Below are 27,637 nucleotides of genomic sequence, written 5' to 3'. Positions count from 1 at the left end.
AATATAGCAGCGCTCTCAGAGTGATCATTCACAATTAGATGTTATAATTTCTGTTGCATGAGCTGCGTCTCTCTGGCACAGATATAATAATTGCATGAAGTATATACGGAGCAAGGGAATCATTGGGCGGCTATTCTCTGACTGTACGACGTCAAAGATCGCTATGACAGCGCTGCTATATTGACAATTAGATATTATAATTTTTGTTGCATGAGCCGCGTCTCTCTGGCAGAGATATAATAATTGTATGGAGTTTATACTGAAGCAAGGGAATCATTGGGCGGCTATTCTCTGACTGTACGACGTCAAAGATCGTTTTGACAGCGCTGCTGTATAGACAATTAGATATTATAATTTCTGTTGCATGAGACACGTCTCTCTGGCACAGATATAATAATTGCATGGAGTTTATACTGAAGCAAGGGAATCATTTAGCGGCTATTCTCTGACCGCACGACGTCAATGATCGCTCTGACAGCGCTCCTATATTGACAATTAGATATTATAAATAACAGTAGCTCTTGCGCTTCAACAACTACGTTTCTGATTTTAATTGCCTTTTCTATCATTGCTTATCTTTGAAGAATCATGCTTTACAGTTTTGAGATTTTTTTTTCTTATAGAATACACATTTAACATTTTCTCCATTTTATTTCTTATCGTAATATGCTAGATTCAATCAATCGAGCCTTATCTATATGTGAATGCTATATGCGAATGCTATATCCGAACAGATATCGCCGTGATTTTGTCGGTGCACGTTTCATTCGGTAATAGATGTGGTGGCCTTCGTCCTGTTTACTTCGTCTCCAGCGCCGAAGGACCCGCAATTTCGTTATATATAGCTCTTTACTGACACAAGCCACGTACCGTTTAGTCAACATCGCGCGCTCGGTCTATTGACCATTGGTAGTTGGCCAAACTACTACATAGATATACACGCTTAGGGACTTCATTTTAAAGCTGTCGCATTATCAAGTTCTAGACAGGCGCCGCGGAAGTATTTTTCATCTGAGGGGGCAAAATTTATAAAGGGAATACATAATACATTCATAATATGTATATATATATATACAATATATATATGTATGTAACTCCATTCAAACACCAAATAATAGGCCACTTAGTGGCCAGTTAGTGGGTAGTATAAATGTATGAAAAATATTTTGTTCTAATTAATTTAATGCGCTTAATTTTCTTTGTTACTCGTGTATTTTCCTCGTGTACTTCAATTGAACGAGTAAATAGTCAAAAAAAAGGAAAAAGAAAAAGAAAAAAAAAGAACCCATTTTTCCATCTTTGATGTAAATATTTGATACTCAATATTTTCGATCATGAAATACCTGAAAAAAACAGAAAAATTTCAGGAAGGGCGGTCGCCTCCTCTGCTCTCCCGGTTCCGCGGCGCCTGGTTCTAGAAGTAGATTTGGGCTTATCTTGTATCTGTCTCGTAAAAAAAAAGAAAAAATGATTATAATTTTTATACAGTTTGTTAGATAATAAGGACGTTGTGTTTAAATTATTATTACATTTACATAATTGTGCAAAATTAAATTTTTTAATTACAAGTTATTTTTGTTGCAGCTTGCAGTTAGAATAAGAACTGTGCTTGTGCTTAAATTATTATCACATTTACATAATTGTGTAAAATTTTTTAATTACAAGTTATTTTTGTTGTAACGTACTGTGCTTGCTAACGAAGCAAAATTAAAATATCGTTGGAGCTCAACGAGTTCTAATTTTCGCAGCTCTCTACAAATGTAGATCTTCAACTGGCATCTCTCTTCCCGATGAATTTCTACAGCTCGTAAATTTTGGAAGAGCTCGCAAATTGTGTCTACTACGGTGCACTGTGTTTCCAAATTCTCGAGCCGCCGAGTGGATTTTACGCGTATACAGGCAACATTCGTAGTGCACACTGAACTTTATACATGTTTCGCGAACGGATAAACGTAGTTTTAGTCTTCGGTGGTTGAAAAATCTAGCCACGTACCGCTTGCTTAATGCTACCATCGCGACGCGACGCGACAGTGCTGTTATCCATTTGGTACTGATCCAAAATGCTACCACGACAAGAATCACCGTTGGTCTGACTATTTTTAGGGTTTTCCATTGGCGAATTTTAACGAGCAACGATGCACTTTACTCGTTACACTCGACGAAATGTACGACAATTGCGATAATGAACCACTTGCACTTAATTTTCTTTATACTATTTATACTTTTATTCTTATTTTTTACGATTTTTTCTTAATCTAATTTCGCTATTTGGAATAATTTCACTAACTGCATTGCTCTTACGAGTTTATTAATTTCTTATGTTTGCATTTAATTTGTTTCACTGGTTAAAGCTTCTAATTTTGTTTTTTTTGTTTTTTTATGTAACAATTATTCTACTTATCTTTGCATTTAATTTGTTTTACTAGTCAAAGCTTTTAATCTTTCTTTTTGTTCTTTTCTTATGTAACAATTATTCTATCTATTTTTCTTCAGAATGCAATGATCGCTAATAGCATCCATGAAATCCGCCTTTAGGGTCATTACATCCGCCGCCGGTTAACGGGAGTAAAGAAGCGATCAGATATCAAAAGTTACGGAGAAGTAGGCAATAACCAACCGTATAATGCCATTATCCGCCAGACTTCCATCGAAATTCTCAATAATTTCCGATCTTGTTACTTCAGAACGTTAACATTTCATCTCATGATTACGCTTTTAACGGCCAAGTTTAGTTACGCGCTTTTCGGCAAATTAAAAAATGATAGTTTGTAAATAAAATATAATGCTGTATCTCATTTTTTAAACAAACTAGATTGCTACTTATTTATAAAATTTTACATAGAACATGCATGTATAATCATAACTTTAATAATTCTTTTAACTTTGCAATCTTCTCAGCATTAAATAACTCCTGAACAGCTCTAGTATCATAAATGTATAAAACTAGTTAACATTAGCGGGCTTCGTTACAACTTCTCTACCGGTAGCAAATAAAAAAATAAAAGCCCTGAAGCGAACCATCTCGTAAATAATGAATGTTATCACGACTGGAAGCGTAGACCGAAGTGTCGGTGATCCTCGGACAAATTGTACAAGGACTATCCGAATCGTGCGATGGAAACGTCTGATGTGCGCCTACAGTACTTCATATTTCATGAGGATCGCGAACGTATCAACCATTCCGAGCAGGTTCGAAGTGTTTGCCATCGCGTCGATAAGGGCCCGTCGACGGAGGGCTGGAAGAGCTCAAGGGCGTGTAACTGCAACATCTGTTGGCGGAGATCTCCGAGGCCTATCTAGGCAACGGCGTCTCGCATCTGTTGTTCAGGCATTTCGGCACCATTGCAGAAAGTTCTTCGTGGAGGGGAAGAACGGAACCGCTTCGTAACGATGCGATATAAGCTAGGAAACGCGGCGCAAGTCTTCAAGATTGCGAAATCATCGTGACTGGTTATTCACGTGGAATCTCCTCCATTTACGGTTTATTTATACGCGGGAAACCAGAGTTTTGACGCGTTCTTACATTTCTAAGATGAATTGACGCTGCGAATAATACAAATATATTGATTCCATAATTTGTTGTATGAGCATTGAAATATTCTATTCCAAAAATGTTTCTTTTCTCATTTCCACGTCGTTCGCAGCAGCAGTCGCCACTGCTCCGTCAGAAAATGTCATCTTCTATTTAATAGCGTCTTACCGCTCAATGGAATCGCCATTGACTCCTTTCGAGGCGCGCTTGACATGCCGGCTCCCTGAGGCCGTAAATTCGCCGGCGTCGTAAATCTCTGCGGCGTGTGCTCCACCCTCGATCTCTTCCGCCGCCCAGCAATAAATACGAATCGTCGGCGCGCGGGGAAGAGGGAAATTGCACGACTTCCTGCCTCGGAGTCATTCGGTGGTGCCGTCTCGGGATCGCCGGCGCGACATCCGGCAGCGCGCGCGCGTCGCCAATATGTCCTGATTTTCGCCGGGAATTAAAAGTCCTCCGTTCGTGCCGATACGACATGCATCTCGCGGCCCGCCGACGCTTGCGAGATTTCCCGTGCGCCCTCCGCCTTCGCGCGAAGCTTTATTCGTGACCAGGAATTTCCCCGGAGACGTCTGCGGCCAACGCCTCTCGCGTGTCTCGCGTCGAAGGAATATTTTTCGTCCTCTCTTCCTCGATTTGTCCGCTACTCCTCTCTTCTCCGACTCTCCATCGCCGCGCAATCATCGACGCTCTTTTCCCCCCGCATACCTTCAAAACACGAAGTGGGGTGGTCTTAGGGCAAACAAGAATCGCTACGAGCTTGTACACGACGATCAGTGACGGTGGGGGTTACGCCTCGTGTCCTCGACGCGTATCTATCTGCGATCCGGTACTGAGCGACCCGACATTCCCCCCATTTCCCGCGGGAGCACGCGGCGGCCGGGAAGCCCGCGAAGAAATTGATTGAGACGTATCTCCGTCAGGGACGGATATTAAAACAGTCTGAGGACGAAAGGGGAGAGAATAAGGATACGAGTGTCAGGACGAGAGATTATTCGTGGGACGGGCAATGTACGGAAGCCGGAGATTCAGGTAAAGACAAAGAGAAGAGAAAAATCGTTTGCGCCGGTCGTCGTAGGCGAGAAGGGGGGAAAAGGAGAAAGTTGAACGGATAAATCTGCTCGATCGCCAGATTGAATTTAATAATACAGACGCACGCAATCTCGTCGAGTAGCGCTGGCCGCCGTTAATGTTTAACCATTCCCGAAACCTGTGTTTCGCACAGAGGAATTGAATAGAAATGGCGCGTGAGAGATGGCCACGGCCTTTCGGGTCTTCCTCTCAACGTAATTTGATGTGCGTGTGCGCAGGATGTTTCAAAATGCCAGAATTGAATGCCGCTTCTGAACACAAGTAAATAAATTCGATTATACTTTTTCATAACGAAAAATTTGTCGGAGAAAATTATTCTTTTTATTGAACAAAATTTTTGTATTAAAAATTGCGATTAAAATTTTTATGAAATTTATCTGAAATATTAACTGTAATATGATATTGTTTTCCTAAAGCTCAATTCGCTAAAACTTTTTTACCTTGAATGATACTTCGCTTCTAATACATCTGGTTTTTCTGAGACATCTTACACATTTGCATATGTATGCGACGGACGGCAGCACTCCGGCATACCCTCCGAGCGTGTTAAGCCGCGAAAGAGGCTAACTCGACGTTACACCTGTCACAGCAATTTTGTTGTACCTGCGTCATGTACCGCGTCCGAGAAGTCAACCGCTAAGAGATTTCGCTAACAAATGAAATTAGCGCCCTAACGTTGCGTGCAGGGGCGTTTCCTTGATGCGAAATGGCCTTCGTCGATTATTATTGTTTAGGGAGAACCCTCGACACTGATATTATCAAGCGGAAAGTACTATAAAAGAATTGGGCAAGAACAAGCGCTTCGTGGCAGAGTGGTCTGTCACTTTCGGGGATACATAAAAATTTCTTTTCAGAGCTGTTTCCAATATTTTTGACATTATTTTTTTCCGACAGATTAAAATATGCAAATTATTTTATTTAATACGAATATTATTTATTTAACGATTTGTCTCGGTATTATTTTAGCGAATATTATAGATATTCACTTTTATCATTTTCTCATTATTGAGTTGTATTCTAATTTCAAATGCACTGTATCAGACAAGGGTAATGACAAAAACACGTCAACAATCCCACAACAATTTCCCGCAACCCTCTTTATCAGGTCTCCACCCAAGTTCTGATTTGTAGCAATTATTAAGCCCTCGCAAAGCCCTCTCTCATCGCGGGAGATTGCCGGCAACGCTGTATACGCCTGTATATAATCGGTGTTTACTAGTGGGAGCTGCGATGCGTCTAACTGTTGGGTGACTCATTTCAGGCGGCGGTCTGGCGCGTCCAAAGATGACTCTGAATCTGGACGCCGGTGCGGGGACAAGCGGCGGAAACCTGGGTGGTCAATTGGCGTTGAAGAAACCCGGCGGTCTGAGTCTCGGCTTACCGCTGGAGATCACGACCGCTCGAATATCGGCCGATTTGGTCGATGTGGAGCTTCCGTTGGAGAGACAAGGGTGGGTGTACGGATGGTGTTGAATGCTGCTTTTTATCTACGCTACGAGATATTTATTTCCTTTTTGCACACGACCTTTGCTCGAGAGTCGCTAATGAGCTTGTTAACAATCTCGTTACGCGCTCTTACATTCTCGTTTGTACATTTGTTCATTTTTTAATTTTGCAAGAAATGTTCTCGCTGAGACTTCGCGGGCGAATTAATGCGCAATACTTGAACAGAGATTTTTCATCCAGATGGTATCACGGCTCCATTACGCGTATCGAGGCGGAGGGGCTTCTGCGAGTCCATCAAGAAGGAAGTTATCTGGTGAGAAACAGCGAATCGACTAAACAAGATTATTCTTTGTCTCTGAAGTAAGTGGCACAATATTTTTCATGATTTACGGTTAATTAATCGTTTAAAATTTATTGAATTTTATAAATGTTTAGAGTAAAATTATTCACATTTACGCTAACACTGTAATTTTTTTTTAGGAGCGCTCGCGGTTTCATGCATATGCGCATTCAAAAGAACGAAGAGCTGAACGCTTACATTCTGGGACAGTTCAGCAAGCCGTTCGACAACATACCAGAAATGGTCCGTCATTTCAGCGTGAATCGTCTTCCCATACGCGGTGCCGAGCACATGTGTCTCCTGCATCCGGTCATTGTTCAGCTTTTGTAGCGCATCTATCGTAGCGCCATTTAAGGCGCTGAGTAACACTTTTGATAAACCGCTTTTTTTTTATTCCGAGTGCCGAAGCGCGCGATCGCAATGAATGAGTTTGACACAGCAGACGGGATGTTACGCCGTAGAGAATATTATTCTCCGAACGAGAGGGAGTCTTCCGAGAGTGTCCACGGTACACGTGGTTGACTTCCGCGTGAACCTTAGTATCAATTCGCATTCTGGTCGAACGAACCATTCCGCACGAAGAGCGTCAGAGATAATGGACAATAATGGCATTGACGGGGAGTACCGTTCCGCCGCGAAATATTGAGGGGGAGTACGACAGTACAGTACAAAAGTATAAACAATGAATGAAGATCGATCGGGCGGGAGTGTCCGTGCGATTCGTCGCGCACGGCGTTCAAGTAAACACGAAGAATCTCTCAGGTCGCTCAGAGTGAGGAAACAATGCTCACAATTTATTATACCGTCGTCCTTTCGACGACGATTTCATTTTTTCGCATGCCTACGGCCCTGTGTCCAAGTTTTTATTGCACAATAGAATTAAAATCGGCAGGTGTAAGTATCCGGACTCGAAAGCGTAACGATCAGTGGACACGCTTCGTCTTCCTCAAAACATCGCGCAAACCTACCTCATAGGCAAACGCATGTATCGCGGCACGACGTATAGATAGACATCGCGGTATTGCAGAAATACCGTAACAAAGAGTCGGGAAGCGATATTACCTGAAAACAGAATTATCATTTCGACGAGCGCTTGCGATAACTTTTACGAGGGGGAAACAAAAATACGGAATTCTGAAAAATATATATCGCGCGCGAGCTTGTTTTCGAGAATGTTTCCCGACTGGTTCGCCAACTTGTTACAAACGACTGTTCCTCGAGTCTGCAACTGTGCGGATTCCGCGAAAGAAACTTTTAAGATGGGATCAGAAACGCTGCTTTGCGAAACGGTAATTTAGGTAAGAAAGGCGAAGGGTGATACGTATTTAGGTTTACAAAACGTGGCGCGAGAGAGCTGGAAACCAAAGTAAAGCTAATCCTAATATCCAGAGATATGCGCGGCGAGGATGTGGTGAGCTTGGTACGCGCGGCGAGCGCGAGTAAAATGCCAAACTTTACTTCTAATCATAATCATTTAGTCAGGGTTTAGTTGTCCGTCGTCGTTGATAAGTGATTAGGTTTAAACCGATAAGATAGTTGGATCGACTATTGGATGAGGCGACGATATCGCGTAATCTCACAAAGAAAATAACAATGCGTGTTTCTGCGGAGAAACGATCGAGATAAGTCGAGAACGCAAAAAAAAGTGGAGAAAGACGAATGTGGTCAGCCAGTCTGAATAATCGGTGGCTCGTCATCCGAGTCATCCGTCCGACAGTCCCTTGGAGATAATTCGTAGGAGATTTTTGCGATAGGATGCAACCGATACATATTTTTTCATGTGATATTAATTTGTTACAGAGATAGCCTAGTTTCACCTGTGATCTGTTACTTAATTCCCTTTGTCCGCGCGCGATAACGATAATAAATAATTAAACTTGCTATTTACATTATGTAGCCAGCAACGACGCGTCGGTCAGGCGCGATGATGAGACGTCCGTGGTGTTACAATAATTTTTCGAGTTAGGGATTCGATTCGCAGAGGTTGTGAGCGAATTTACGTTAGACTTTGCGCGACGCGTGAAAGCAAGTGGTTTTGCTTAATATTAAATAGTGACGTAGGGAACCTACGACGACGGGTAGCGAGTGCCAGGCATTAGAACGGCCGATAATCTTGTTTAATCCTTTGACTGTTAGATCAGATAAAGACAATTAGTTTCCTAATTAAAGCAAGCATTTAAATTCGATCGCAGGAATACTTGAATTATGCGCGAGGCACTCTCTACTTTTGCGTCCAATTAGGTTGAGTGTAATTCATACGTCGTACTTTAAGCTGCCAGTATTATTAACTGTAATCGATAATGCATATCCATGTTAACGTTTAAGACATTATTATTGTCCCCCATAGCCCGATCATTGGAACTATAATCTATATATTTATTTCTTATTATATTTATTGCATTGTATCGTTCGGTATGGTAATAACGAGAGAGATGTGCGCCGTTGATTTAACCAGGAGATCATAGAGCTGTAACTTACGGTAATTCTAGACTCCGTATACGTAGATTAATACTACTTACCGAAAGATAGCACGTAAATTATATGGTAGACACTAACTTGTGTAGATACTTCCTGTACCTTGAAATTTGTATGAAGTAGCACTTAGATCTGGCGTATACATACGTATATATAAATATATATTATTATAAAAGAATAATAGTGCATAGTCGTTTGTAGGGTTATTACATAAGGTCGAGCAAAGCAAAGTGAGTCCAATGAAATATCTTGAGCGCTGTGCACGCCCTTTGCGTAAGTGAATTTCGAATCCGGCGATGTGCAATATTGACGCGGTCTCGTGCGACCGTAACGTGAAGTGCGATTTAATATTTTTGTTTCAGCAAGCAGACCACCAATGTTCCGAATCGACTTCACTAGATAGTCTTGTGTACTCTGGAAATCTCTCTTAATAATAAAATATTTAATAACTCCACTTTGACCGTGTCGATCGCAGTTCTATTTTCATTTGGATAATTCTAAAAAGTAAGTTTTTTTAAGTAAAATGAAAATTTTATGAAAGGGTTTACAAAATTATATAATACATATTGTTTTAAAGAGAAAAATCTAAAAGTGACAATTAAGTTTTGTTGATTATACAAATTTTCTTTATACTGAGTATATTTTTATGTTATTTAGCTTATCCTCTCTCTCATTCCACCGTTTCATACAAGACAATTTCGTCCTGAGGTCCTGCAGATTCAGCTGGAATAGGTAATGCACGGTTGTTGCTTTCTTGCGGAGATATCGTTTCAAGCGGAGATATCATTTCTACAATCTGCGTAAAAATATAAATATAGAAAAACATTTTTAATATTTTCAATAATTAAACATATATGTATACCGGTTTTTCCGCAGGTTCCAATATTTTCGGATATTTTTCCGGTTCTTTCGATGATTTCCTTAAACTCCGCCTTTCTGTAAATTATAATAAAAAGGTATGGAAAATGTACTATTTATAATTTAATATTTATAATTAAATACATATTGTGCATACTAACAATAATAATTATAATAATTATATAGTAAGTTTAAACATATTTGATTAAATTTAATTATGTAACAGTTTTTTGTCAAATAGCAAATGCTATGTGATTTACTCACGAAATCCAGCGCTACTTCGTCGGGTGGGAAGAGATTTACGATTTGGTGTCGAAACAGGTGCTATACGTTCCTGAGAATGGAATAATATATTATATTTCGCGGATGAAATGAATATTTCAATTATTTTTAATGCTAAAATCTTGATACTCACCGGGGGATAAGTTTCCTCGCTAATTTGGCTTTCCCAAGACGGTCCGCAAACGTCTAGCTTAGCCGGCATCAGGCGGCTGCGATACATTTGATCGTCTTTTCCTTTTATCAAACCGTCCGTTAATTGTATAATTTCCGGTCCCCATTGAGTCAGGAAGTGTCCCATCCGCGTTACGCGTTGTTGAGGAGTCGTGATCGTGTGACTGCCGCCGCAGTATCGATTGCAGAGATGATCTCTAACACATCAGATTTATTTTTTAATTTGAGATATCATTTATTTTTCAAGATGTAGCATATAATTTTCGGGATTGAACGAAAATTTCTTACTTTGTAAGCATTTCCTCTCTTGTTGTTTTCATCTTTTTTGCTTCTTCTTGCATCGCTGCCTCAAATTGTCTCATATTTCTACTGTGAGGCAATCTTTTCTGTTGTTTTCTAACTTGGTCCAACTTGTATGTGAGATAGGGCTTTATGCTGGTGGTGCAAGGTAATGGATGGGTGCGAAACCTGTTAACTTCCTCCATCTTCATCACGACATCCTTATTGCACGATATACATTGAACATCCCTGAACGTAGGATTAGGATATTGGTATTGTAAATACTAAAAATTGAAAATCCTAGTTGCGCGCCCGAAATGCCTACTTAAGCAGTTTCTTTTTTGTTCCAGCTGCCTCGATCTCGTGTCTTGCCTCGGCAATAATTTTTAGTTTATCTTGAAGAGATTTTAATTTCTTATGTATAAAGTCTTTTAGTGGTGTCATTTCGATTTTATCTACTTTGCTCGCAATTTCGTTTTGTATTTCATCGAGCGTTTGCTGCCAAATTAATTCTTGCTTGCTTAGTTTGTCGATTGCCTCCTCGAGACCACGCGTGAGATCATCACAGGCAGCGTCAAACCGGTCATGTGATACCTAGCGATTTAGTGATTATTTCAATTGATCGATTAGAAATGTAAGTTAGCAGGTAAACCGTTATACCTTTCTATTCACAGTTTGAGTATCCGCTTTGTCGGCCAAAGCATCTTCGAGATCCTCTTTGTCTGCTTTGATCGTTTTTAGAATTTCTATTTGTGCCAGCAGTGTCTAATGGCATAAAATCAATAAATCATAATCCGAATAAATTACATAAATCACAAGATAGGAACTTTTACATATTTATCTAAACTTGATTAATTTCTGTTTAATGCAACAAGTGAATAATATCGCAATTAATCCCTTTTTTTATTATTAAAAGTCCGTACGTTAACGTGTGTTTCTCGTTCTTCTTTCTCATCAAGAAGTCTGTCCATCGTTTGTCCGAGTTTTTCCATATCTGTTTCAATTTCTTCTACTTTCGCAACAAATTCTTTAAAATCGATGTCGTTTGTCTTTATTTCCACACTATCTATTTTTCCCAACAAATTATCAATTTCCTTTTCCACTGTAACCACTCGTTGGGTAATGTTCTGCAAAGCTTCGCTGTGTGTTGTCTCCACATTTTTTACAGCTTCCAAGCATCGCTCCAAGCTTGCGGCATCACTCACTTCATCTATCCTCTCTTTATTGACAGCCGTTGATGTTTCGATTTCTGTTCAATATACAAATATAAACAGTAAAATCCTCAAACAGTGGATGTAAAAAATTAAATAAACGTACGTGCGACTTTCTCGTTAAGATCTTGCAAACCCTGCTGTATCTGAGTCACATCTTTTTGCAATGTAGTAATAATTGCTTCTATAGTAACCCGCCTTTCTCGCTGCGATGGTATATCGATAGTCATTTTTCCAGATGTTTCGATATCTGTTCAATATACAAATATAAAAAGCAAAATATAGGCAAATAATAGATGTAAAAAATTTAATAAACGTACATGCGACTTTCTCGTTAAGATCTTGCAACTCTTGTTGTACCTGAATCACATCCTCTTTCAATGTAGCAATATCTCGTCGTATTTCCATTATACTGATTTCATCTAAATATATTTTAATATTTAATAAATTGCAAAATTCAATTATAGAATTTAATATATCTCTTTGTCAGTTATTTCTGATATATTCTAGAAACTGCAATAGCTACAAAATTAGAAACGACTTTCATACAAGCTAATAATGCTTCAATATTAAAAGAAATTTTATATTTAAAATCGTTAAACTCATTACTCGTCATCCGTCTGACATCATTCGTGTCAGGCACTATTTTAGAAATTTCTTTCGTTATTTCTTCTTTTTCCTGAGATGGTATGAACGCTTCATCGATTTCTCCTGTTACCATATTGGGTATCTCGTCGGTTGTCGCGGGTTCTACTGTTGCTTCTGTTACTTCATCGACGTCGTAGGTTGCTGTAGGTTCTATTGCTTCTGTCACATCCATCTCGTCGATTGCCGTTGTTGGTGGTGCATCTTTGCTTAAAGCATCAATGACTGCTTGTAGGTAAACGAGCTTTTGCTCCATTTTAGAAACTTTATCTTCAAGTTCGTTCAATCTCTCGTTAATCGATAACATGTCTGCTGTTGGAGCTACGCTAATATCACCCTTGATTACATCTTGCATCATTGTTGTAAGCTGCAACGAGAGTTATATAATTTTTTATATTTTAAGATAAGTGTCTTCGATTATTCTTTGTCGAAATATTAACATAAATTTCTGTGAAAGATTTACGAGATTAGCAAGTAGTATACCTTATCGATACCTTGTTCGTTTGCATCCAATCTCTTATTGATGTTAATAACTTGCCACATGTCCGTGACAGGATCTGTTATTTTGCCTTTCAGACGTTCAATCACTTCCGGAGTTGTAGACAATTCTTCTAAAGCTTGATACTGCTGCTGCAGCTGATTCACCTATTATTATTAATTAAATGGTGTCGTATAATTTTTCTTTTCACACTTTATCAAGCATTTATTTTAAAATAAATTTGTCCTACACACAGATTGCTCGAGTTTTTTGAACGCTAGTGCCGTAGGCGGAGCACCATTTACGACAGGTTCCACAAATATGACCGTCTCAGCTTCGTCGTTCTTTCCGGGTCCTATATGGTGCTTTACGCCCTTTGTAACTTTCAAATCGGTCTCCGTAGGTGGTTCAGCACCTGAATCAAGTTACATCTGCTTATCATAGCAATTTATCGATTTGTTAAATACAAACGTATGAAAATGCGAAGCGCGAAAGTCATGAATTTGTACCTTCTGCGAGTACTTCAACATCTAATTCTTCTCTCTCAATTGGTTGCATTATTTTACCAGTACCATCGGTAATGCTATACTCGTGAAGCTGAAGAGCAGGTCCTGGCTTCAAGGCCGTTACCATCGTCTGCAATTCTTTGCGTTAGCTTACGGAAATCACTCTTTTCAATTACGCAAATATTATTTTTTTTATACTTTAATGCGATCTGCGTCTTCGCCGCGGTATTCCACTTTAACAGTCTGCAAATTTATTTGACGCAATAAGATGTGAAGGAAATTGTGCAGGATGTTAAAATTGACCACGCCAATCTGAAATCAACGATATTATAAGTCGTTTTGTCAATGAATAATCTATTGTTTTGTTATTGATTTACCTCCGGCGTTCCGAGAGCAAGATCGAGCATTTGAGGAAGGGAAATTTGCAGGCTGACAACATCGTTGTTAGCTACTGGAGGTGTTTCCTGCAGTTGTGTGGTTTCCGCAGTCATTTTTCACGCGAATGATTGACTCCTCGCGAATCACGTGAGAATCATAATCATGTCTTACTTTTTGTTTATTAAAAATGGGGTTATCGTAAAAGATGCTGACTGAATTGTCAATTTTGAAAATCAATTATCTCTTGTCCCTACATTCATCCCTTACCTGATAGACGAAGGGAAGTAGAGTTTTGTCCGTGTATTCATAGTTGGCGCCACAAATAAGATCGACAAGTAGCGTACTCCTATGGAAAATACTTGTATTATAATATATTCCTTTATATTTTTTATTTATTATAAAAATTTTTAAGAGTTAACACAATTTCTTTATCATTTTTTTCTATATTTATGAATAAGATGATATACTTCTCATTAATTAATGACGATCACTCTTTTATTATTACATGTTGTTTAAGAAATTAATGTTGAAATAATTTTATTACTTTTAATAGGAATATTATATATATTTGATATTTGCGAATTGCATTATTCACGCTGGAAAGTAAAATGTGATATCATTAGGAAAATATTTCTCGTAATAACACATACGTTATGTCATAAACACGATAAAGAGCATAAAAAATCTATTGCCGTAGTTCGTAGATATGTTTTTCAATCATCTCTATTGTTAATCAAATGCCACTGATATAGCCGTTTAAATGAAACAGTAATTCACCGCGCGTCATTTCTCCACACACTAACTCGGTCTATCTGACTGCACGTGGCTGGTAGACCGAAACGCGAAATAGAATCAAGCTAGCTAGACTACCTCGCTAGATTACATCGACCGGTATATATTTTATCGAATCCGCGGATATGATATTCTCGAACGTTTCCGTTAGCCAGATATGATAAACGTCAGCTCGATCGTCTATTTATATCTCTGACATATCCATACTGAGACTATGAATACTTTTGTATTAATGCCGGGATAGATGAAAATTTTATTTCCTAGTCGGATTAACACATATTACAAATATGGATAAATTTAACTGTAAGCAGTAAATTCGAAGACTAATAAAATTGTATTTCTCTGTTTGTACAAAATTATAATTTTATTAGTTTAATAATAATAATAATAACATTAAACTAATAAAATTATAATTTCAATTAATAATTTATCAGAATTTTTCAGCTCTTCTCTTGCAGTCTGCATATAAAACCAATGTTTAAATACTTAAACTAGAATCCGGATTGTAGAAAAATTATGTTTTCAAGAAAATTAATTTTTCTCTCTTAAGTTCTTTCACACTCGAGAGATTTGGCAAAATCTAGGGAAGCTCGAGTACCGTTTTGAGCATGAATCATTCAGCTGCGGTTACGCTATGTTCGTATATAGCTGTGTTCTCGAATTACCCATGATAAAGCCGACTAACGGCGCTGTTTGAGTTACGTTGTTTGATCGCCGGACGAATGTTTAGCCGTGAGTAATGTCAGCATTCTTGACATTTGATAGCCGCCGTATGATTTACTCATCCATCAGGTGAGAGACAGCCTTTTTCTGTCTTCTTTCGCGTTTTACTCGCACCGGTCTCGTTAGTGTGGCGGCGATCGCGACTGCGGAATGATGTATACGTTAAAGGGGAGGTACGCGGTGGTGACGGTGAGTACAAACCGATTTCAAGTCATTTAATTTTAATGCCATTTATAATCGATGACATCAGCGTCGATTCTCAGATATTTATGCATCTACCGTTTACCTTTCGTTCGCGGCAAATTTAATTTCGGTTTTTATCCTCTGTCGCAGCTGTCGTCTACATTGTTCGGTTAAAATATTCAGTGTAACGTCTATTTACATATTTCCGCGCAGAATCGGATCCGGTTTATGTCGCGCGATTGTTTCCCAATTGTTTCAACGCGCAAAACGCGCTCGGGCCATATACACGGACGCGTGCATTTAAAATGCATCGAATGATAATTTTATATCCGCTGTTGCTGCGAGAGAATCGACGATCCAAAAGGTCGCGGAAATATCGTTATAATCTAGTTTGCAAGCAAACTTCGACGTGCCATGTTGCAAATATTCGTTATTCGCCCGTGCAAATATCCACGATGCCGTGACACGAAAATCTCTTTTCAGATTCTTTTGTTTGCTCTGAGTCGCGGTGATCTCTTCAGACGCACGCGGCAACAGCAGCGATACAATCCCGGGATATCGGCATTTCCGTGGCATCTCGCACCATCTTGGGAGTACATACTCCATGAGATTATTCTCAAGTCGGTCACCCCGCCGCCGCAGGATGCTAACGTGCCTTACAAGCGTCCGTTGGACGCGTCTTTCTACGGCGGGCCGGTCAACGTGAATTTCAGCGACGACGTGAATGTTGTGTCGCGCGGCAATGTCTATCGTCTGCTCAACGGCCACTGGATGCTGTGCCAGGACGGATGCGTGGATTGCGAGCCGTGCGCGGCGCAGAGGAATCCCTTATTCAAGTGGGTCCTGCAGAGGGTCAAGCAGCTGTCAGTTTCCGACTCGCCGCGACACGATCTCCAGCTGACGATAATGCCGCAAGCGGACGATCGCTTCCCCGCGAGCAATCTCTGGCCGAATTCCTATGTTTACGTAACATCCCAGAGCGAGCGAGCGCCGGTCTCGATTATCAGAACGCAGTACAATAACAATCATGACAATGTCTTGTCCAATTTGGAGAACAGTTTTTCCGAGCAGCATTATCGATCGAAGGATCTCTGGCGATTGACGCCGCGAGACTCGGTCGCCAGTCAGGACAAGATCCCGCGGACAGATGATCGCGTTACCATTCAAGAGAACGCGAGCACCGAGCAGCCCAAGAAGGAGGAATCGCCTGAGCAGAGAGACAGATTCAGAAATACGACGATACACCGATCGCGGCCGAAATTTGTGAAAGAACAGGATCAATCAATCAATTTGACGTCGAAATTAATCCTGGGAACCGATCAACAGGGTCAGAAGCATCTGATTCACGTGGTACCGGTGGATCATCCGCCGACCATCGCACTTCCCGTGAATCATTCGCAATTTGCGAATGATCAAGCGGCGCAGTTGAACGACACGTTAGATCAAGCGACGCAGTCGAACGACACGATCCCGAAACGCGAGAAGCAAGCTTACCAATGGATACTCCGTAGGATTTTTGACTCCTTGAACACGCACAGGCAATCGATCGAAAATTTCCTCGAATCCTCGCCGGCCGACAACGCGCAAAGGATACCATCTTCGACGGATAATATGGAAGCCGTTGCATCTTCCTGGCGCAATCGTAATGCAAGACATATGAACGCTCGTAATGTTGAGCCATTGCGCTTTAATAATGCAACGTTACCATCTTTATATGTGGGAAACGAAGATGGAATGGGGAGACATCGATACAGAAACAAATATGGTTACGAAAATATGAAACAAAATGTTAATAATTATTACACGACATATCGAGATACGAATCAAGATATAATGCTGCGCGGACAGTCGCTAATAGATTCAAATTGGAATCGAATTGGAGATCGACGAAAAATTCACACCAAGCCATATTTTGTTAACGGTAAAAATATTTCGAGGATAGATTCATTGATTCCATTTAAAAATTCAGGTAATACTTCACTAGATGTTATTTCTGTTGATTCTAATAACAGCTTTATTATACACTCCGGGAAACAAATTAATTTTAATGACACGTTCGATAAGGCAAATAATAATTTCACGGAATCGAATTCGATAATAATAAAACGCGAGAACGGACAATTATTCAAATCAGAACGGCTGGAAAGCGGCGATGCTAATCAAAAGTTTGAGGCTTCCCGTCATTCTTTCAGGATAATTGATACCACCGAGTCGCCAGTAATTCGAAGAGAACACGAAACCCTAAATCGCACTAAAACACTACAAATCACTACGTCAAAGTCATTCGTTGATGATCAGTAATTAAGGTACAAAAACGACGATGGAAAAGTTAATTGCGATATTGCAATTATACATATATTTGTATGATTGCAGCAATTAATTCGTATAAATTACGTAATACATAATATAATATAACGTTTATCAAATTAATATACTTTCCAATAAAATGTATCAAGATTCGATTTTTTAATGGAGGATTGATTGTACTCTAATATGCAATGTAATCGCATAGCAAAGAAAAAAAAAGAAAAAAAAAATATTTGCATTAAAATAAATCGACAAGGTACGGCATTTAATAAGAATTTCGTAAAATTTCTCGTATTATAGAAACGGCTATAACGTGCGGCGAAAGTTCACTATTAGACAGTGTTATTGTAATATACATTCTACACGCATATATGCGTCCCTCATATAAACATGAATACAGAACCTGCGAGAGAGCACCGGCAAGGATACGCATGAAGGAAGAAGGCGTACGGCGCAGTTTGAGAAACAGGGATAGGCCGACGCTTATATTTAATTAAAGAGGATACGGGCTCGAGCGCGGGGGAGAAGGTCGGATAAAGCAGGTTGTGTCGGATAAGGCGGCAGGGGGGAGCTGGAGAACGAGCCTGTGTTTCTTGTCTAATTATCTACCCTCCCGTCCTGGCCGACCTGCCACGTTCACTTTCTACGTTTAGTAGTTGCTTCCGTCCGATCCGCCTTCTCGTATCTCCGTCTTCTTCTCTCTTTATCTCCGCCGGTTCTCCACATCCGCCGCTGCTTCCCGATCGCGCGTCCCTGCGCGCTCCTTTCTTATTTCTAGCATCTCGGCAGAGACGAAGGAAGACAGACAGCTCTGTCCAACTACTTCTCTGTCCGCGCGCGTTCCCGAGCTTAACTCATCCGCTCGCTTACGAACGCGCCAATTGCAAATCGCCGCGAGGATCGACCGGACGAACTCCCGGAAGTTTTTAATTAGATCGCCCCGTCTCTTCCTTCCTCGGCGATCAACAGCGTTAATATGATCAGGAATAAGATTCGCCGCCCTGGGCACAGTATCCTACGTGAGCGACGTGGAAGATTCTTCGTTTTTTCCGAGACCCACGTCTAATCGCTTTCGCTGCCGCGGCGTCTTTCCTCCCCGACGTCCCTCGCTTGTCCTTCAGCGGCTCTTTACCTGATCTCGGTCACCCTACGTTTCCCTCGTTCGCTTTGCTACAGTGCGAATTGTGCAAAACGATCGACTCGATCCCTGGCAGATTGGTTTTAACGAGTTTCCTTTCAGCGCGGTTTATCGAGGAATTGCGGACGCTTTCGCGGCGAGGCTCTCGGCGCGTCGAATACGCCAGGGAAATTTCCACGGAAGATCTTAATTAAAGACGCCCGCCGAAAAATGAGAGCTCCCTCGGATTGAGGGGGAACGGCGTTATTGCCGCACCGACGCGCCGGATCCGATTATCGCGCGGTCTGATCTATTAACTGTGTGTACGTAGCTTAAGGGGATTCGCGAAAGTTGGGCTACGCCGCGCTGCCACTGTGGCGCAGGTAAATACGCGACTGATTAAATTTTACTTAAGAAATGTTTCACGATACAGCATACATTTTGAATTCTGTAAGTGAAAAGTATAGCGCGGATTTTCTGGTTAATTTGGAGTCAGCAAAATTGTTTAAAAACTAATAATTTCTCGAAAGGTCTTTTGCAAATTCAGGAGAAATATAATAACACAGCCATCATACTTAATTAGTTTTAAACAAACTTGGGAGTTTTTGCGCAAATAATATAATATTTTTCCCATTTACGTTTGCCAATGTAAATAATACTGTCAGTTAATACTATATTAATATACTTGCTATTTATCAAAAAAAGAAGGCATTAACCAATTCATGGAGAATATTTTTCAGATTCAGCCTTCTAAATTCAACTCAATTCCTGCTTTATATCGGTAAGCACCCTCTCGTATGTATACTCGCACGCAACTCGGAGATAAGCGCACAGCCAGCGCCGTAAGTCTATCGGGCTTTCAGACGGCAAAAAGTGGAGGAAGCGAAGACGAGATTGGGAGTAGGAGAGAAAAGAAGCCCGGCTTTTAACAGTAAGACGATGGAGAGAAGGCCGGGAGACCCGTCTGATAGGAGATTGACGCCCCAGCGCGTGAGAGGCCGACGCGTGAAGGAGAGAAAAGGGAAACAGGGCTTACTAAACGCGTGGCGGAAAAGACGTTTTTCTCTCTGCCGTTTTCAGATATTTAAATCCGCGCGAACGACTTCGGGGGTTGCGCTCACGGATCACCCTCCGATCCGAAATCTCACGAGCACCGCTACCGTCTGGTTTGGCACGAAATGAGAACGGAAGAAACGCGGCGCAAATGTTAGGAAGGAAGCGGGGCGGGCAGAAGAGATAGGAAGAGAGAGAGTGCAGAGTGAGTTGTTCGAGCGTGACGTGTATTCTTGTCAGGGTGAGGCCGAAAGACGTAGTATACAGCAGACTTTACAGGCCGTTCGTCGGAGAGGAAAAAGAAGACAACGCCGAGGAAGGAACGAAAGAGAGTGAGAGAGAATGAGGAGGGAAGGAAGGGAGCGGAGAAGAGCGAGGAAGAAATTGTGGAGAAGGAGAGGATCTCCGGTATGTACTTCTTAATGGTGTGGGTGTGTCGGCGCGGATGGAGGAGTAAGTTTTAAAAACATCCCGGTCGACGCGCGCCTCCATGGTGCTGGTTTTATCGCTGCCTCCTACCTTCAGGAGGACTCTTCTCCTCTCTCGCGCTCTCTTTCTCTCGCCGACTCCGCGCCGTAAACCCCCATCCGGGCAAAGCCTTACACGCCGTGGCACCGGCACACTTGCCTACGTACGTACTGTCGGCTGTAAATCCACCGAAAAGCATCTGCGGGTATCAAGAAACAAGTCCGGGCTGCAACGTGCGCGACGGGTGAGCTTTTAAACCTGCATGAGCGCGGCGTGCAATTTCGTAACGATCTGTGCAACGCAGGTGCTCGGCTCGGTACAACGAGATAAAATTGCTGCCCAAAATGCGATGCACTCGCGATGCGCTCAAAAGAGCGCTTATGGCTTTTTTATCGAATGTATTTGTGCAATTAATGTACGTGGAGTATTCGTGAATATTCATTGGAATATTTATGCATTTATCGTGTCGCATACTGAATAAAATTGTGACGAGACAGAGGTACGTAAATAACGTTCTTTACTTTTGTATTTTATTTATTTTCAATTTTAATTAAATGTACAACAAAGAATACAATTGACATTTTAATATTAATATGTTACAAAATGTTTTTTTCAGACATTCAACATCTCGATGACGACTTGCTCCGCGATCGATTAGTAGAGATACTAACTGGTCGACTACTCGTTCCGATGAGCATTCACTCGAGTGCAGACCACGTTATAAATTACGTGCAACAAACTGAAACTACAGGGCGGCCAAAGAAGACGACTAAGAGACGTTTTTAGCGTAACTTCGACGTTGATGCGAAACTCCCGGTCTTCTCTCCTCACCGATGGTTCGTCTACTTCGACGCCACCGCCGCGTTCACGTCATTCTGCCGACCTTTTTGCGCGAGATACTTTTCCTTTGACCGACAGCAGTAGATTGGATATTTCTCTCTGTAGCGTGCCTGGTTTTTTCTTTCCGCAAGGCGGTACGCGTACGCATCTGAGACCCGTTTTCTGAGACCCGCTCGCGTTTTTCGCGCCTTTCTGACGCAACGTAAACACACTTACGCAGCTGAACGGATCGGCGAAGGTGAGCTGTACACTTGCAACAACGAGCGTAAGCGACAGCCGGGGCGGTGCGAGAAACAAGTCGCATCAACATCCTATTTCGTTTCCTATTACGTAAACGTCTGAAGCACGCGATTTATTTGTTTTATTTTCGTATAGAATGTTCTTTGGCAGGACCTCAAAGGCAAGCCGGGTTCCGCGTCGGTCTCACCCCGCCGACCTCACCAGCTCTCTTCCACCCACGGCGACTACCCTTGCCGCTCTCGCCGCCCTTGTACCGACGACTCCTCACATATGATTACCATCGACGTGAAGCGAGCTAATATCCGAATTTTTGCGATTCCTTTTACGGGATATTGAAAGCCATTTTCCTCTTTTCCCTTTGCCCTGTCTTCTTTCATTCCGGCACTCTGACTTTCCGGCTCTGTCGGAATATATACCGTCTTGTCTCTTTATGGATTCATCATAAAGATCAAGCCAAAAACGGCCGAAAATTCCGGTAGATCGAAAATTTTACGATGGATGGAAATTTTACGACGTCGCTGCCTGATTAAATCGCCAAGAGTCGAATACACATATATCCCCGTGACGCGTGGATATCCCATATCGACGAGTGGTATAATCAACCGTGCATTCTGCGGTAATGCTTGATATCGATGCGTATAAATGCGATTCCCGCGTGTAACTACGCGTGAGTACGAAATCGCTGTTATAATATTAAATCGGCACGATAATAATTACGGTGATTTCAGGTGGTTGATATTAATGAAGGCAATATCGCGCGTACGACATATCATTTGCGTAATGAAAACTACGATCAATCAATTAAAAAACAGCGAAGTGATGAAACGCGGCAATTCCATTTCCAATCCATTAAAATTGCAAATCGAAACTGCAACCTGCAAAGCTTATTATAAAAGATATTGTGCGAAACAATGCGGCGATAAAACTGGGGCAATAAATATCCTTTGAGCACAACGGCTTCCGTGTAACAAAAGGATCTCCGCGGCTTTAAAAGAACATATTCTCGCGCTGTTGATTAATTGCGCGCGAGAAACGAGATAATTGCTGAAGTGTATTTATGACACAGCGCGCCCGCGTGTGCGCTCACGGCAAGTGTCGAGTCCGGGACAATCGTCGCAATCCCGCAATGAAATCTCGCTTGTACGCATTTGCCGTGGAGAGTCTCTCAAACCTCGGGCGCACAGTGGCAAACGATGGGGAAGTTGCGGGAAAAGTTTCTCCGCGATTACTCAACATCGTCGTAAAGAAACAATCGGCACTTCCGTCTTCGTGCTTCCACCGCTCCGCGGGGAATGCAATTTGCGCCGCTACTCGCCCCGCGGCGAGGCGGAGCTATTTTTCCGCGGCTACGGCGAGGTCGCGCGCGAGTACCGTCTCGAACCTGTTAAAAGAAATGTCATTAACGTTCCCTTTTGTGGCTTGACCTGCCCGCCCGCGATAAACGGGAAAATAGGTTAATAGAATCCTAATACGAGCGCGCATTCTCTCGAGCGTTCCGTTCTCTTCCTCGCGGGCGAGCACGGGATCGACGCGCTGCACCATCTTCGCCTCGCCCTCGAGAAAAAGATGCAATTGGTTCTTACACGCGGGCGTATAATCGCATCAAAGTTTCCGTCGCGTGCTTTGATCTCGCTGCGGAGGATCTCTCCTGCAGCGAGGAAACGGAAGAAAAATGGAAAAGGCGGACCGATTCATTCATGCCGTGCGCGGTTCTCTTTCCAGGATTGCGTTCTCTGCAGAGGGTATCACCGTTTATGTGAAATAAGGTGCTCCGAGTCTACGAATTATTAAAGCTCACTCCTCCTCGCTGAAACTTTGATTATAGAGGGACAATTGCATCAGTTTTTTTAGAGTGGCAAAATTAACAATATTATCGCCATGCGGGATGACGTTGCCATAGTCGAGAGCTCAAGCGCGCTTAAAGCAATCGCGCGACTACAGAAGTGACCTGCTTACGCCGCAAGAAGAGAGAGACGATCGCGGAGGGGGCAGAATGAGGAGAGGAAAATAAAACTCGATGGGAAAGAAGGAAATAAGAGGAAGACAGAGAGAGAGAGAGAGAGAGAGAGAGAGAAGGAAGAGGATTTCCCGAGAACTCGGCGACTGCGAAGTCAGACGCCAGGGTCGCGTTACTTCCAGGCCGACGGTACCTTTTGATCTTCCAAAGTCTAGACTTCCTTCAGCCTTCCATCCTACGCTCGGCAGTCGTGCTCACTAGGAAGTAAACGCTTCGGGACCGACTTATCGAAACTTTACGGAACTACGCCGATATCCGATCCCCCTTTCTCTCGTCGTGCGATTTCTTCTTTCTTCTCCGCCTGTTTCGCCTCCCCCCCCTTCTTTCTCCCTTCGACCTGCTCCCCGCCACTACATTGAACCCTCGTCACTATCCATCCTACAAAGACTTTTTCCCTTCTCGGGCCCCGCCGATAAATCGCGTCCCGGCAGCCGTATTTTCCCTCAGGCGTTCTTCTTCTTTATCGCTCTCGCCTCCTACGTCATCGATTTGTACTTTAATGACTTGTTTTTTTTTTTTTTTTTTTTAATTTTAGAAACATGTATAACTTTAGCGCAAAGTTTTCCAAGTTGCGTCTACAACTGAGATGACGTCAACGGAACTAATAATTGAAAATATTCTTGTCTCGTGATGAGCAAAGAAAACAAATTTCGATGGCATAAGGATAAGTCACTTAAAAAGTCTTACTATTATCCTTCAGTTTTTCAATCATTGCTTACTGTATATTTATCATTTTTTTTTTTCAAAATCCGGAGTTCTCCAAACTTCTCATCTATATTCTTCGCGATCGGCCTCGCAATTCGGCCAACTTATAACCGATCTCGCTGTATACCAAGTGTTCCATTGAACGATGCTAATAAAGCCAGGCGTTGGAATGGAACGGGACCGCTGAAAGCAGCCGAATCGGGTCGCGTCGATCGTCGCGGGCGATCTAAATTGAAATCGGAGCTGCGCGATCGCAGACGTACGCGGATCACACCCCTTGCGGATAGCTCTCGCTCGCCCTTCTGAGACGGCGGTCATACAATTCCATTCCTCTTTTTCCTTCGTCCTTCCTCTTTCTGGTCGCCGATCGACGCTGTCGTCGTCGTCGCCATTGAGTAACCTTCTGCTCGCTATACAACCCGCCTCGCTACTTACGTACGGTTCCAGTGAATTAAGCCAAGGGAAGCCAATTGGAAAAGTTTTTATTGGCTCGCGTTTAGGAATTCCACGACGCCAGGCCCATATCGTTCGATTTGTAGACGACGCCGTAGCTACGCAGCTATTTCTGCGCGGATGAAATCGCACGAGACGGACGAGCTGACGCTCTCCCGCAATCGGAGATCTTTCCCAATCGATTTCACCGGTGGCGCGTGGGCGCCGCACCCCGCCCCCTCTCGTCTACTCTTTGCTTACGATTAGCATTTCGCCTGACTAGGGGACGTGAACCGTTCCGACTTACATGGGTCTTTTCGTTCATTCGCTCGATTGGCTATCAATTTCGTTGCACATCAAACATGAGCGAAGTAATATTGGTTCGCGAAGTTCCCGGAAACTGTTAGATTCTTTATAGACATGAAATCCAAGCGTCCCATTCCAAACTGACGATATCGCTGACGATGTAAATGGATATATAGGTTGCAAATATGTACCAGAAAGATATCTACGGAACATTTGATTAAGAGATATTTTAGATTTCATGATTTCTGTCGTGTAATAGGCGTTGAATTTTTCCAAAATTCCAACAATTCCACCCGTGACTTGACCGCTGCAAAATGCTTTTGTTTTATTTCGATAAAATCTCCCGTATAAAACATGTTCGTTTTGTATAGTTCGCACGTTCGACGTCAAAATTAGTATGTAACGAATCGCGCGTGTAAATAACGACCTCGTCTGTATACGAAACTCGTTACATGCGGAAAACAAATACAGCACGGTCCGCCACGCCGGATACCTCAGAAAAATGGCCAGAAAATGGCTCGCCGTTCGCGCCCCGGTATTTTCCCCGGGCGTATAAAAATATGCGCTCGCGTCCCTCGCCGACTTCCTCCCCGCGCCTGTTTATTTTAACGCTGCGCGCATTTATTTTCGCTGAGGAATTTCGAATTTCAGTTTTCGCACCCGACCGCTTTTCAAGGATAAAAGTTTTGCGAATGCATTTTCGACTTTCGCGAGCAGAGCTGCTCTGGATGCGAGAGAGTCAATACGGGAGCTGACTATTTCCACGTCGAGTCAACCCGTCGAATGTCTTGAGCAAGATTCAGATGGAAACGTGGAATAAATAGCAGCGAAGCGGAAGATATACGAGCGGCAATCGCGCGAGGATCATCCGCTCCAATTCCATTAATGCCCGCACGCGTTTTGTATATCGATAGCCGACTGGTGTGAGCGAGCGCGGTTAAATTCGGCACGGTCACTCGGTCCATGGTATTATTAAATTATTCTGCTGTGCGCGATTATACGGCATAGTTGCTATTGCCCCATCGGACGCGAAAAATCGATTACTCGCGCGGCCCGTCACTGTCGCGTCGCCAGCCGCCAGCCGCGCGCGGATCGTCCGCTCGTGCTTCGCGAGCGGGTAGATCGGTCTGTCGCCGCCGCTGCCGCCCGTCGATTCTCGCGAAAATAAATTTCGCAAAACGCCCACGCGCGGCCGTTTAAACGGAATTTTGGGAATACTTTACGGCCCGCGTGCGCGATCCGATATTTGTGAAATACGAGCGATACGGGACTCGAGTACGGGGAATGCTGGAGAATTTAAAAAAAAATAGACAAGAATAATCGTGACGGTCGACTGTTCTTGATGCGTCACAGCGGATGATGCGAATAAATCGGACAAGAGGCGATCGACACTTTGTGAATTTCAAAAAGCGGAATTAAAGGAAATAAATTCCCGACGGTTTCGCAACCTTTTTTCAACAGGAATAATGGACCGAATGTAACAATCAGAGCTAATTGCGAGAGCGCGCCGCGTCGGACGCTTTATATCAATATGCATTTATCGCGCGAACGGCGGCGTTGATTTATGCACAGAGGCAAACAACCCAAAAAAGGACGGCGCGCGCGGCGGCGTTCATAAAATTGATCGGCGAGAAGCGCGGTCCGGCCGACTGATTGTAAATTGTAAGCAATTTCGTAATTGCGTGGACAAAGCAATTAAGCCATTTGACCGACCGTGTGCGAGGCGAGGTGCTCCGTGACAAATACATCGGCTGACGTTATAACCGCGCAAACAGAGAGCGATAATGCAATTTGGATAATACACGACGGCCGCCACGCCGCGCCACGCGTGCACCAGGTGCAACGGGATTGAGCGTAAACACGCGCGAACCGTGCAACAAAGTTGGATCACTTGATGAAAATCGACGGCTGCGAAAGGCCAAATGTTATTCCATCGACGCGAGAGAGCGCGCGCGCGCGCACGTTTGCTCGCGTTTGACCCTTTGCAAAACGTAAAACTGAAAATCCACCGCGACGTGACTGCAAGGTTTTCCGGCAGCCACGAGTGCACCCCTCGCGTGTTTTTATTGCGACGTGAGCGCATTGTGCACGACCGATTTTACCTGCGTATTTTTATGTCGCACGAATTTATGTCTCGCTCGAACCAAAATGGTAGCGAGCGTCTCGTTAATAGAACGCTTAGAAGTGTCACTCCGTGTAGCGCACACTGCGAAAAACTACATTCCGCTTTTAATCGCGCGAACGACTAATTTTCTTCGCCGAGCGCGAAATTTCGCCCCCAAACCACCGCCATCCACCTTAGGCATTCCCGCCGGTATGGAACGCGCCATTATCCCGGGACTTCGAAGCTCGTCATCCTCGTTTCTACTAAATTCCATCGCCGAACCGGCGAACCTCGAGCGAAAGACCGGGTGAGGAGATGCGAAAGTGAAGAAGCGAAGAGCGGTGGGATAATAGCATGGGACTAGCTGTTTCTTAATTTCACCGAATGCCGGCATTTCTCGTTTTCTCTCGTTCGTAAGAACAGAATCGCGGCGCTCGCCGGAATTCCACAGCGTCGTCGTAGTCGGAATTTTTTTTCTCTCTTTATCTTTTCTTTTTTTCGTCGAATCCGGGCAATCCCGGCTCGGGCCGACATAAAGCTCCGCGAAATGACCCATAAAATTGAACATTTCCCCAATATAAGTGCGCGCATTCAGGTGCGGTCGCATCCAGCCGGATGCACGCGCGCGCTTTCGCCGACGCGGAGATGGCGAGGACG

General features: G+C 42.8%; 3 protein-coding genes across 6 annotated transcripts in view; 2 read left to right on the top strand and 1 right to left on the bottom strand.

Moving 5' to 3' along the window:
* The window catches only part of hwt (heavyweight), a 126,504-nt gene extending 117,165 nt beyond the window's left edge, over positions 1-9,339 (top strand). For all 3 annotated transcript variants that reach the window (XM_067359172.1, XM_012363290.2, XM_012363289.2), the window contains exons 7-9: positions 5,886-6,075; positions 6,311-6,430; positions 6,551-9,339. In XM_067359172.1, the coding sequence (XP_067215273.1) occupies positions 5,886-6,075; positions 6,311-6,430; positions 6,551-6,740 (500 nt within the window). In that variant the 3' untranslated portion in view covers positions 6,741-9,339. The remainder of the gene's footprint in view (positions 1-5,885; positions 6,076-6,310; positions 6,431-6,550) is intronic.
* Positions 9,340-9,475: 136 nt separating this feature from the next.
* On the bottom strand, positions 9,476-13,834 carry LOC105670023 (glutamine-rich protein 2-like). Of its 2 annotated transcripts, XM_012363304.2 has the most exons (16): positions 13,693-13,834; positions 13,514-13,627; positions 13,319-13,445; positions 13,064-13,224; positions 12,815-12,976; positions 12,296-12,698; positions 12,007-12,108; positions 11,793-11,936; positions 11,399-11,724; positions 11,136-11,240; positions 10,801-11,069; positions 10,485-10,724; positions 10,159-10,393; positions 10,008-10,077; positions 9,748-9,821; positions 9,476-9,681 (listed from the first exon to the last, which is right to left on the bottom strand). In XM_012363304.2, the coding sequence occupies exons 1-16, from the start codon at positions 13,804-13,806 to the stop codon at positions 9,556-9,558; spliced, it is 2,772 nt and encodes a 923-aa protein (XP_012218727.1). In that variant the 5' UTR covers positions 13,807-13,834; the 3' UTR covers positions 9,476-9,555. The 2 variants fall into 2 exon arrangements, with proteins under 2 accessions (XP_012218727.1, XP_067215274.1); XM_067359173.1 differs by having other exon boundaries at positions 10,008-10,393.
* Positions 13,835-14,019: 185 nt separating this feature from the next.
* LOC105670016 (uncharacterized) lies at positions 14,020-17,870 on the top strand. The gene is made up of 2 exons (XM_012363291.2): positions 14,020-15,397; positions 15,875-17,870. The coding sequence occupies exons 1-2, from the start codon at positions 15,359-15,361 to the stop codon at positions 17,690-17,692; spliced, it is 1,857 nt and encodes a 618-aa protein (XP_012218714.1). The 5' UTR covers positions 14,020-15,358; the 3' UTR covers positions 17,693-17,870.
* The last annotated feature ends 9,767 nt before the right edge of the window (positions 17,871-27,637 follow it).

The sequence above is a fragment of the Linepithema humile genome, chromosome 7 (assembly GCF_040581485.1).
Source record: "Linepithema humile isolate Giens D197 chromosome 7, Lhum_UNIL_v1.0, whole genome shotgun sequence".
Taxonomy (NCBI): Eukaryota; Metazoa; Arthropoda; class Insecta; order Hymenoptera; family Formicidae; genus Linepithema; species Linepithema humile.
The sequence above is the reverse complement of the archived record's forward strand: the minus strand, read 5'-3'. Positions and strand labels throughout refer to the sequence as shown.

What these genes read in the sequence shown, in the direction of transcription:
- LOC105670016 (XM_012363291.2), top strand. Translation starts at nt 15,359, where the DNA reads ATGATGTATACGTTAAAGGGGAGGTACGCGGTGGTGACG. An exon ending in GGAGGTACGCGGTGGTGACG is followed by an intron (nt 15,398 to 15,874) that starts GTGAGTACAAAC and finishes ATCTCTTTTCAG; the next exon opens with ATTCTTTTGTTTGCTCTGAG.
- LOC105670023 (XM_067359173.1), bottom strand. Translation starts at nt 13,806, where the DNA reads ATGACTGCGGAAACCACACAACTGCAGGAAACACCTCCAGTAGCTAAC. An exon ending in TGATGTCAGACGGATGACGA is followed by an intron (nt 12,109 to 12,295) that starts GTAATGAGTTTA and finishes AAATATATTTAG; the next exon opens with ATGAAATCAGTATAATGGAA. An exon ending in TCTTAACGAGAAAGTCGCAC is followed by an intron (nt 11,725 to 11,792) that starts GTACGTTTATTT and finishes TATATTGAACAG; the next exon opens with AAATCGAAACATCAACGGCT.